The sequence below is a fragment of the Ursus maritimus genome, unplaced genomic scaffold (genome assembly GCF_017311325.1).
Source record: "Ursus maritimus isolate PB19 unplaced genomic scaffold, ASM1731132v1 scaffold_17, whole genome shotgun sequence".
In the NCBI taxonomy this organism is placed as follows: Eukaryota; Metazoa; Chordata; class Mammalia; order Carnivora; family Ursidae; genus Ursus; species Ursus maritimus.
The window spans coordinates 1,039,326-1,052,292 of record NW_024424119.1 but is presented as its reverse complement, the minus strand read 5'-3'; the positions used below and the strand labels follow the sequence as shown (position 1 = coordinate 1,052,292).

General features: G+C 37.1%; 1 protein-coding gene across 8 annotated transcripts in view; it reads right to left on the bottom strand.

Annotated features, from left to right (window-relative positions):
* KDM4C (lysine demethylase 4C) overlaps positions 1 to 12,967 on the bottom strand; it is a 430,083-nt gene that overhangs the window by 350,096 nt on the left and 67,020 nt on the right. The window contains exon 5 of one of the 8 annotated variants that reach the window (XM_040631439.1): positions 7,947 to 7,990. The exons of the other annotated variants lie outside the window; for them this stretch is intronic. Within the exon in view, the coding sequence (XP_040487373.1) occupies positions 7,970 to 7,990 (21 nt within the window). The 3' untranslated portion in view covers positions 7,947 to 7,969. Of the gene's footprint in view, positions 1 to 7,946; positions 7,991 to 12,967 lie in introns of those variants that run through there. 8 annotated transcript variants of the gene reach the window in all.

Here is a 12,967-nt window from a genome sequence, read left to right as displayed (position 1 = left end):
CAGGAATCAATCAAAATCCTAGAGGAGAACATAGGCGGCAACCTCTTTGACATCGGCCACAGCAACTTTTTTCATGACACATCTCCAAAGGCAAGAGAAACAAAAGATAAAATGAACTTGTGGGACTTCATCAAGATAAAAAGCTTCTGCACAGGCAAGGAAACAGTCAAAAAACTAAGAGGCAGCCCACAGAGTGGGAGAAGATATTTGCAAATGACACTACAGATAAAAGACTGGTATCCAAGATCTACAAAGAACTTCTCAAACACAAGAAACAAATAAACAAGTCAAAAAATGGGCAGAAGTTATGAACGGACACTTTTCCAATGAAGACATACAAATGGCTAACGGACACATGAAAAAGTGTTCAAAATCATTAGGCATCAAGGAAATTCAAATCAAAACCACCTTGAGATACCGCCAGTTAGAATGGCAAAAATGGACAAGGCAAGAAACAACAATTGCTGGAGAGGATGTGGAGAAAGGGGATCCCTCCTACATTGTTGGTGGGAATGCAAGTTGGTACAGCCACTCTGGAAAACAGTGTGGAGGTCCCTTAAAAAGTTAAAAATGGAGCTACCCTATGACCCAGCCATTGCACTACTGGGTATTTACCCCAAAGATACAGATGTAGTGATGAGAAGGGCCATATGCTCCCCAATGTTCATAGCAGCATTGTCCACATTAGCTAAATTGTGGAAGGGGCCGAGATGCCCTTCAACAGATGACTGGATTAAGAAGATGTGGTCCATATATACAATGGAATATTACTCAGCTATCAGAAAGTACGATTTCTCAACATTTGCTGCAACATGGACGGGACTGGAGGAGATAATGCTAAGAGAAATGAGTCAAGCAGAGAAAAACAATTATCATATGGTTTCACTCATTTATGGAACATAAGAAGTAGGAAGATCGGTAGTAGAAGAAAGGAAAGAAGAAAGGGGGGGCGGTAAAGAGAAGGGGGAATGAACCATGAGAGACTATGGACTCTGGGAAACAAACTGAGGGCCTCAGAGGGGAGGGGGGTGGGGGAATGGGATAGGCTGGTGATGGGTATTAAGGAGGGCAGATATTGCATGGTGCACTGGGTGTTATACACAGGTAATGAATCATCAAACTTTACATCAAAAACTAGGGTTGTACTGTATGGTGACTAACATAATATAAGAAAATATTATTTAAAAATATTCAAAAACTAAATTAAATGAAAAAGACTGTTAAAATCTATCACATTAAAATTAAAATCTTTGTTCATTAAAAGACACTGTAAATACACTTATCTCTAAAAATTTTGATGTCAACTTTAGTTAACCTTAAATATGCTGAACTGAATCTACAAAACAGAGACATCTCAGACCTTTACTGATGCTGCAGCTTTTATTTTCCAAATGGCCAACATACCAACATGGCTATTGTATTTATGGACTAAAAACTGCTTATAAAGTCTTCATTATTACACCTACCCTTGAAGATGATAATAATTCTATGTGGCCAAATATATGAGCTTATTCTGGACTTACTTCAATGTTCTTCATTTTTAATTTAACTCTTCATAGCCATGTTGAGAGTAAAAATAAATATTTTGTCTGTCTTCCTTTTCAAACAATTCTGGACAAGGGATTCAAAAAAAAACTAACCATATTTTTTGAAGTAATAAAATATGAAATTGGTCTCTCTAAGGTCAGAAATGATTAATGTTTTGCTATATATCTTTATTCATTATTTTCTGATCAAAAGCTACTATTTTTATGTTTGTAAACAAATATGCTTTCACAGCATATCTTGTATATATGTAAAAAAGTATTCACTCTTGCTGCTCATTTTCTAACTGGCAAAGAAAAAATCAGTGAAAATTACAGAAACTGTGGTAGAACTTTACCATCTGGTCCTAGTGGTACCCACCTTTGGCTAGTCACATACCTACTCGAGATACTTTCACATTGAATATAACAGGATGAAAATCTGAACTCACTTTCAACATCCCCTATTAGACACTGACTGCTATATCAACTATTAAATGTAAAACATCTACTTGACAATTAGTATAACTGTGAGCAGCTTATAATTTTGTTTCTAATTCTGCAGATTGTGTTTAAGCAATTCAAAAGTATGTTCTTGATTCTGACATACTAAGTGGTACGATATAGCTGCCGCTTTATTTAATGTGTACAACAGTCCCATGAACTTGATAAAAGTATAAACTTGTATAGCTTCAGGTGCTAGAATTTAAATTCATCTCTTAACACACACACACACACACACACACACACACACACACAAGAGGAGCACCTGGGTGGTTTAGTCACTTAAGCATCAGACTCTTGATTTCAGCTCAGGTCATGATCTTAGGGTCATGAGATCGAGCCTCCTGTTGGGCTCTGTGCTCAGCACGGAGCTTCCTTGTCCCTTTCTCTCCCTCCACTTGCACTGTCTCTTTCTCTCTCTCTCTAAAATAAATACATAAATCAAATCTTAAAAAAAAAAGACAAAAATCAAAAGAAACAGAAAAGTGAAAGGATCAAGCCACAACTGAAGCAAATAATTCAACAAATATAACTGGCACAGTTTTGGTATCCAGAGTACATTTTTAAAACTCCAAATAATAAGAAAAAGTCAAACAATCTAATAGAATAATAGGCAGAGGATGTTTCACAATAGAGGAAACATAAATAGCCAATAAAGACATGAAAAGATATTGTACATCATTTGCAATCAGAGAAATGCCAATTCCCAGAAGATATTTTACAGGAACGAGACTGATAATAAGTAAGAAGATGAACAATATTAAGTGCTCAAGAGAATATACGTCAGCATTAGGATGCTTTTGGAGGTGACACAAATGCTCTAAGACTGGAGTCAAAGTGATGATTACATAAAACTTATTGAATTATACACTTAAAATAGGCAAATTTTATGGTATATAAATTACACCCCACCAAAAAAATGATTATATGCTGCTGCAGGAACATAAATTGTTATAAATTGTTTGAAAAACAAGTCAACAGTAGATAACGTTGACCTATCAGCAGGCACTTCCCATTCCTAGGTAACTGCTGTAGGGAAACCTTTATACATGTACACCAGGAACCCTGAACAGGAATATGTTCATAGCAGCAATACTTATTTATACTTTTTTTTAATTACAGCATGGTAAACATACAATGTTATAGTAGTTTCAGGTTTATAAGATTCAATAATTCTACATGTTGCTCAGTGCTCATCAAGATAAGTATATTCCTAATTGCCTTCAGCTATTTCACCCAGAAATATGACTAAAAAAAGAAGCAGAAAGAAAATGTCCCTTGGCAAGATAATAATAAATAAAACATATATTCACGTAACGGAATATTATATAGCACTGAAAACGACTGGCCACTAGTTCACACAATAATATGAATAAACGTGGGAAGCCTATTGTTGGGTGAAAAAAATCAAAGTCTCAAAAGACTACATAAAGTGATATTATGTATTATTAAGGTCAAAATAGGCCAAACTAAATATATTATTTAAAAACATACGCATCTCCGAGAAAACTGTTTTTAAAGGGCAAAGAAATCAAACACAAAATCCAGGCCAGCCCTGGGTGGTGGGACAGGGCAGCAAGGAAGGCTGTAGAATGGCAGTCCATGGGCAGTACTGTTAACATTCTAGCTGCCGGACTGCATAGTGGGTTGGAGGTACTCAGTGTATCATTGTGCTTTAAACCTCAAATACATTGCACGTACATAATCAGGTATTACATTCAAAAAATACGATAAAGAAAAAATCACAAGAAAGTAGGTATCTCTTGATTCACACCAATTCTGTCTGGGCACCGACAAGACGGTGGTCTATATTTTAAAAACAAAAGGTGGTATTTTTTAAAAGCAGTAATCCCTAAACATACACCCTTTGTGGTTCTGACAGGCTTTGACAGATGATTAGAAAATATAAATTGCTGGGCTGGACTTTTATACATAAATGACAACTGCAAAACAGAAAAGAATTCTTCCCAAACCTCTTGTAATCAGCTACTGACTACCTCATTACAGACTCAGATCTTTGTCTTGTTTTGCTGCAATGTCGCCACCAACAGCAGCTAACATTTATTCAGTATATACTGTGAAGCAGGCCATGAGGTGTTTCATTTGTCACATCATTTTTATCCTATGAGGTAGGTACTAACCACATCTATTATCAGTGCCATTTTATAAATGAGGAAACTGCAGCAAAGAGAGATCAGACAACTTGCCCAACATCTTACAGCTCATAATCATGGAGCTGCATTCAAGAGCAAGAATGAAAACTTAAACCCACGCTGGCTCAACTAGTCTGAAGCCATATAGCCAAACACTGAGCCAGAAAGTTAACTCTAAACTGCCTAGCTTTAAATAATCAAGGAGAGAAAAACTTCCCTCTATCCCCAATAACTGGAAAGTTCATAATTTGGTGATTATGCTTTTTCCTTTTTATTTTTTTAAAGGACTACCTATCAAGAAGATGATTTAGAAATACTGGCTTAGGCCAAGAGCATGACTAACAGATTCACTTACAGATCTGCATTCTATTTTTAAAATATCACAGAAATAATAAAGAGTTCTCAAATTTATTTTACACATCTACATGTGGCGGTTGCAGAAAATCATAAAGGGAACCTGAACCATATGAGGCCTTGTTCTCCTTTAAAGAGGATCAAATTTCTCCAGATTTAATAAAACAGTAAAATCCCATACCCAGACCGTGACATTATTTTTCATATGAGAAATTAAAAACAATAATATTTACTAATATATTCATACTTTCTAGATTAAGCAAGCCCTTGTCTTATTCAACTCTTCAAAGTGTATTATACTGCAGTGTAACAGTATTTCAAAATCCTTGCATCTTTCAACAAACTTTTATGATAGAGAATTCCTAAGTACTTAGTATCTATTTTCACCTTCTTTACTACTTACTAATTCCAGTAAAATCCCAATTTAGATAAAGAATTTATCTGTCTCCCCCAGTTCTTCTACAAAATTCTAATTTTTTTTCTGTGTATCCCAATTGTTTGTTTTTTCCACCTTGCTTCATTTCTCTCTCGCTCTAATTTCTCACTTAAAACAATTTTAGCTTTAACACACTCTCATAACACTTGGCAGAGGCCTGGACCTCGAGTCTCCCTTTAATTATTCATAAAATAAAAATAATCTAAGGAATTTCCAATGAGCTCATCTTCATTCTTAACAGTGTAAAATTTTGGATCATATATACACAGGCTCAACAGCATTCCTTCAGTGAAAATGGGAAAACAATAATTTTTCTGAATATTAAACTACATTTTCTTACTGTAGAACATCTGGAGACTAAACTTACTTATAAACCTGCAAATAAGAGAAAACCATTATATAATCTTAGTTATATCTTTCTCTAAAAAGAAATATTTTAAATTAGAACATAATTAGAATTAGACTCCAGAATTTAGTGGCTCTAATTCTGTTCCAGTGACCCCAAAAGCCCACTGATAGGAGGTCATGACTCACTTTGAGGAACTCATTCTAGGAGGCTGGTATATGGGATCAGCTCCTCAAACCCCATTTCAGCCAGACTAGCAGCTCTCTGCCTATGGTCAAGTGAACGATTTATCATGGGAATTCTGCACAGTACTGGAAACCCAATGTGGGCATTTCAAGATCTTGGGGATACAACTTTTTTTTTTTTTAAGATTTTATTTATTTGACACGGAGAGACACAGCAAGAGAGGGAACACAAGCAGGGGGAGTGGGAGAGGGGGAAGCAGGCTTCCCGCTGAGCAGGGAGCCCGATGCAGAACTCGATTCCAGAACCCTGGGATCCTGACCTGAGCTGAAGGCAGACGCTCAATGACTGAGCCACCCAGGCACCCCGGGATACATCTTTTTTTTAATTTTTATTTAAAATCAATTTAGTTAACATATAGTGTATTATTCGTTTCACGGGTAGAATTTAGTGATACATCAGTTGCATAGAACACCCAGTGCTCATTACGTGAAGTGCCCTCCTTAATGTCCATCACCCAATTACCCCATCCTCCCACCCACCTCCCCTCCAGCAACCCTCAGTTTGTTATGGTTTGCCTCCTTCTGTTTTCATCTTATTATTCCTTCCCTTCCGCTATGTTCATCTGTTTTGTTTCTTAAATTCCACATATGAATGAAATCATACGGTATGTGTCTGTCTGACTTACTTTGCTTACCATAACATAATACCTTCTACTTCATCCATGTGACTGCAAATGGCAAGATTTCATTCGTTTTGATGGCTGAGTAATAGTCCATTGACTATTGTGTGTATATATATATATACACACCACCTCTTCCTTATCCATTCATGTGTCAATGGACATCTGGACTCTTTCCATAATTTGGCTATTGTGAACACTGCTGCTATAAATATTGGGGTGCACGTGCCCCTTTGAATCACCATGTTTGTATCCTTTCCATAAATACCTAGAAGTGCAATTGCTGGGTCACAGGGTACTTCTATTTTTAACTTTTTGAGGAACCTCTATACTGTTTTCCAGTGACTGTACCAGTGTGCATTCCCACCAACAGTGTTAAGAGGGCTCCCCTTTCTCCACATCCTCACCAACATCTCTTGTTTCCTGAATTATTCATTTTAACCATTCTGACCAGTGTGAGGTGTTATCTCATTGTGGTTTTGATTTGTATTTCCCTGATGCCAAGTGATGGTTGCCATTTGTTTTTATTTTTTTATTATTAATATATAACGTATTATTTGTTTCAGGGGTACAGGTCTGTGATTCATCAGTCTTACACAATACACAGCACTCACCACAACACATACCCCAAGATTTCATTTTCTTGATGGCGGCATAATATTCAACTGTATATATATATATACCACATCTTCTTTATCCATTCAATCTGTCGATGGTCATCTGGGCTCTTTTCATAGTTTGGCTATTGTGGACATTGCTGCTATAAACATTGGGGTGCAGGTGTCCCTTAAATTACTACGTTTGTATCATTGAGGTAAATACCCAGTAGTGCAATTGCTGGGTTGTAGGGTAGGTCTATTTTCAACTCTCTGAGGAACCTCCATACTGTTTTCCAGAGTGTCTGCACCAGCTTGCATTCCTACCAACAGTATAAGAGAGTTCCCCTTTCTCTGCATCCTCGCCAACATCTGTCGTGTCCTGACTTGTTAATTTTAGCCATTCTGACTGGTGTGAGGTGGTATTTCATTGTGGTTTTGATTTGTATTTCCCTGATGCTGAGTGACGTTGAGCACTTTTTCGTATGTCTACTGGTCATTTGGGTGTCTTCTTTGCAGAATGTCTGTTCATGTCTTCTGCCCATTTCTTCACTGGATTGTTTTTCCTTGGGTGTTGAGTTTGATAAGTTCTTTATGAATTTTGGATACTAGCCCTTTATCTGGTGTGTCATTTGCAAATATCTTCTCCCATTCTGTCGGTGGTCTTTTGGTTTTGTTGACTGTGCCCCATCTTGAAGTCCCAATAGCTCATTTTTGCCCCAGCTTCTCTTGCTTTAGCGATGTGTCTAAGAAGAAGTTGCTGTGGCTGACGGCAAAGAGGTTGCTGCCTGTGTTCTCCTCAAGGATTTTGATGGATTCCTGTCTCACATTTAGTCTTTCATCCATTTCCAATCTACTTTGTGTATGGTGTAAGGAAATGGTCCAGTTTCATTCTTCTACATGTGGCTGTCCAATTTTCCCCACACCATCTGTTGAAGAGACTGTCTTTTTCATTGGATAGTCTTTCCTGCTTTGTCAGAGATTAGTTGACCATAGAGTTGAGGGTCCATTATTGAGTTCTCTATTCTGTTCCACTGATCTATGTGTCTGTTTCTGTGCCAGCACCATACTGTCTTGATGATTACAGCTATGTGATAGAGCTTGAAGTCTGGAATTGTGATGCCATCGGCTTTGGTTTTCTTTGTCAACATTCCTGTGGCTATTCGGGGTCTTTTCATGTTCCATACAAATTTTAGGATTCTTTGTTCCATTTCTGTGAAAAAAGTTGATGGTATTTTGATAAGGATTGCATTAAATGTGTAGATAGCCCTAGGTGGCACAGACATTTTAACAATATGTGTTCTTCCAATCCATAAGCATAGACCGTTTTTCCATTTCTTTGTGTCTTCCTCAATTTTTCATGAGTATTCTATAGTATTCTGAGTACAGGTTCTTTGCCTCTTTGGTTAGATTTATTCCTAGGTATCTTATGGTTTTGGGTGCAATTGCAAATGGGCTCAACTCCTTAATTTCTCTTTCTTCTGTCTCATTGTTGGTGTATAGAAATGCAACTGATTTCTGTGCATTGATTTTATGTCCTGACACTTGACTGAATTCCTGTATTAGTTCTAGCAGTTTTGGGGTGGAGTCTTTTGGGTTTTCCACATAAAGTATCATATCATCTGCAAAGAGTGAGAGTTTGACTTCTCCTTTGCTGATTTGGATGCCTTTTATCTCTTTTTGTTGTCTGATTTCTGAGGCTAGGACTTCTAGTACTATGCTGAACAGCAGTGGTGATAGTGGACATCCCTGCCGTGTTCCTGACCTTAGGGGAAGAGCTCTCACTTTTTCCCCATTGCAAATGATATTCGCTGTGGGTTTTTCATAAATGGATTTTATGATATTGAGGTATGTACCCTCTATCCCTACACTGTGAAGAGTTTTCATCAAGAAAGGATGCTGTACTTTGTCAAATGCTTTTTCTGCATTTGTTGAGAGTATCATATGGTTCTTGCCCTTTCTTTGATTAATGTACTGTATTGCATTGATTTGTGGATGTTGAACTAACCTTGTAGCCCAGGAATAAATCCTACTTGGTTGTGGTGAATAATCCTTTTAATGCACTGTTAGTTCCTACTGGCAGTACTTTGGTGAGAATTTTTGCATCCATGTTCATCAGGGATATTGGTCTGTGATTCTCCTTTTTGATGGAGTCTTTGTCCAGTTTTGGGATCAAGGTAATGCTGGCCTCATAAAATGAGTTTGGAAGTTTTCCTTCCATTTCTATTTTTTGGAACAGTTTCAAAAGAATAGTTATTAGTTCTTCTTTCAATGTTAGGTAGAATTCCCCTGGGAAAGCATCTGGCCCTGGGATCTTGTTTGTTGGGAGATTTTTGATTACTACTTCAATTTCCTCGCTGGTTATGGGACTGTCCAGGTTTTCTATTTCTGCCTGGTTCAGTTTTGGTAGTTTATTCGTCTCCAGGAATGCATCCGTTTCTTCCAGATTGTCTAATTTGTTGGCATATAGTTGCTCATAATATGTTCTTATAATTGTTTGTATTTCTTCGGTGTTGGTTGTGATCCCTCATCTTTCATTCATGAGTTTATTTGGATCCTATCTCTTTTCTTTTTGGTAAGTCTGGCTAGGGGTTTATCAATCTTTCAAAGAACCAGCTCCTAGTTTTGTTGATCTGTTCTACTGGGTTTTTTTTATTTCTATATCATGGATTTCTGCTTATTTCTCTTCTCCTACTGGATTTAGGATTTGCTTTTCTTTTTCCAGATCCTATAGGTGTAGGGTTAGGTTGTGTATTTGAGACTTTTCTTGCTTCTTGAGGAAGGCCTATGTTGCTATATACTTCCCTCTCGGGACCACCTTTGCTGCATCTATCTTGGGGATATATCTATACACAGTTACCTTGGTTTATTCATTCACCATTGAATTATGATCTTTTTCCTAACATCTATTCTATTGTATGTAGTACCACATGTCCGTAACAGTTTGTAGCATTATTTTCCCTTGTAACATATACATTGTTTCACATTCTTTGCTATAATTTTAAAAATCACTAGAAAATAATTTTGGTATATAAACATGTACCCATACTTCTGATCATTTTAAAACAGATTCTAGAAGCCGAAGGTGCGGATCAATAGTTCCTTTTCAACAGAATTACATGACTCTTTTTATTCTATTTATAAAATCTCTCCTTAAAAAAATACCTGCTTCCATGCCTTTAAAAGCCATAATAAAGATGAAATCTAAATTATATTCATCTTCTTTTTTTTTTTTTTAAATGGGAAAGAATGGGGCCAAGGTAGGCATGTATCTTCAAATGGACATGCCTTATCAAAGTACTTTTATAAACCTGCAGGCAAGGCCAGGGCTGCAATGGCAACAGAAGAAGATTGCTTCTGAAGATACTAAACATCCAGTGAAGACCCTGGATGATATTAACCCAAGAGAGGAAGAAGTCCAGAGTACACAATTCAGTTCAAAGTTCTAATCGTCCTTCCCGATGACAGTGTAGAATAGTAGAAAGAGAATAGGGACAGGGGCCTCTCAGCTCCACCACTAAGTAGGTGTCATCTTGGATAAATCCTATTTCAATCTGAGGGTCTTCATCTAAAAATGTGCTGGCTACATCAGATGATTTCCAAGACTCCTTCCAGGTGAAATCATCAATGATTCTATGATCACCAGTCAAATTCAGCAATAAAACTCTGGTTTTTTCACCTTTGGACTTCATGTTCTTGCCTCTTCAGTAACTCCTATTGCTGCTTCCCTGATACTTTCCCAATGGATATCTGCCCCTCTGTGCCTACTGATCATCTAGTACCCACAAAACACTTAGCATCCTCAACACTCACCGTGGCTCATATGTCTGATGGCCACTATACCTTTAACTCTCACCCTAATCTCAGGGATTATGTCAGTTCCCAGGAAGCTTAACCTCTTTATACTCTTAAGGTGCAGAATATTCATGCCAGCCATGGAGCACCTAATTTGCACTATTCATGACTCTCCAGCTAACTAGTAAGCACCTTGCACTGGCAAAGACCTGCTATCCTGAACTTGTCACACTTCCACAAACCACTCAGCAGCATGGGACTCTACACAAATCAGAAGATTTATCAATTTAGCACGGTATTGAACATGTAAGTATACTTTAATTTTGAAGTTTAACGGCTGAGATATAAAGAGAAGACTCAAAGAAAAATGACTAATTCTACCCAAACCCTATCCAACCCAAAATCATTTCCAACGTAAGATCAGACAGTTTTCCCCATGAACATGCTGAAGTCAGTAGCTGCTTATCTCAAGTGGCAGCCTAGACTGTTCTGAGGCAATAATGTTCCTCAGAAAGTTCTTTCAGAGACAAACTTGATATTCCCACACTGATCCCACCTAACCCTCTCACATGCAATACACTTGAGGGCAGTGGCCATGTACTCTGAGGTCACCCTGCATCTGGGCTTTACCTGTCTTCCATTGTCAGTTCCTATATAATCCTGGCATGCTGCTCTAGCAATAACCCTCTAAAAACACAGCTTCCAGAACTGATGGAACATTCTAGATGAAACATGACTAGTGAATTGGAAGTACCATTGCCTCCCCTGTCTGGATGCATAATATGGGATCATTCACTGACGATCAGCCAAAATATGCTGGCAGATAATGAGTTTTGATTAACTGAAAAATTATTTCACAAAACTAAAATCTGAAAGTCAAAATCCTATAAGCCAATATCTCTTTCTTTGCACCAAAACATGTCTGGAATGATGACATTTTACTTGGATGTGAAAGTTACACAGTGTTCTGGCTTCAAATTATTTCTTATTTCAAGAGAAATGATATACTGACATGATACAAATACAAAATAGAAAGGAACTCTGTTAGTGACTCAGTTTAAACTGTTTAACCTCATTTGGAAACCCTCAGCCTTAAATAAATTTGTTGTCCAAGTGCACCATCTGGTGGATAAAGGTATTTAAGTTCCCCATTGTGAGAAGAAAAAAATCTATCATTTATAAGGCTAAAAATGCCACTAAAACTAAAATCTTAGTATGAAAAGATGCTTTAGCCAAAAGCTTTCTTATAGAGAACCTCTTGACAAAATTATAATATGAAAAAAAATCTGGAAATCATAAAACTTCACTATCAAAGAATCCAGTTCATCTTCTTCAAGAAATGTTGCTCATCATGAAACAAACATTTTTAATCTGGGAGGAACCTCAGAGAGCAGGTAACTCAATCACTTCCCTTTACAGATGAAGGCTCCAAGGCAAAGACAGGGCTTTCTTGAAAGTCACAGCTAGGGATAGCAGGCATTGACTATGTAAGTAAATAGATCGATTATTCTGTACTGCTTAATATGGTCTTCTATTTCAAGATGCTGTGCAGGAAAGGCAGGAAATAAGGAAGCCAGTGTCTGTGGCAAAGTGCCACTCTCTTGGGTTGACAATAATCTGGCCACCCCACTATGGACTGTGACCTATCCCACACTGATTTCTCTAAGACCAGGAGTTGTCATACCCTTCCTGCCTCTAAGCCTGCCTGCATCCCTCTTCACCTTAGATTTATGCTTCCCCACTCCCCTGAGAAAACCATCCAACCAATAGAAATTAGACAGAAAAAATAAATGCTAAATTATCCNCATCTATCAACAGGGGAAAGCATTCACAATGTGTTAAAATGGGAGAGGAAAAGAAAAAACCAAATATGTTCACTATGATACCATATCTGTAACAAACAAACAAGCAAACAAAAAACAACAACAAAAAAAAAAAACACAGTTCTCAAGCATTAAGTAGAGAAAAAACATTGGAAAGAAATACACTAAATATTTTTGACAGCTAGTGTCTCTGAATGCCAGGATTTATGAGTGATTTCAATTTTTTTCTCTTATACAACACTTTCCAAATTTTTTATCCTTAACATTTATATCAACAAAAAGGTACTTAAAAATTTATGCATTTATACTCATAGACAATAAAGAAAACTGGCAAAAGAAATTTGAAAGAGAACCCCAAACACACATCCATCCATCTAGTACATAAATAGCAAGGGAAAAAAAAAATTCTCAGCTCTCAAGGAGAAATATAAAGTATAAGACACTGTATTTTTGTCTTAAGGCTTACCACAGTATTTCAAAACATTTTAAATTTTCTGTCAATTGTGTATTAAGAAATACCTGGATGACTAGCTAATTAACATTGTATAGGGATAATCTCAGAAATATAATTT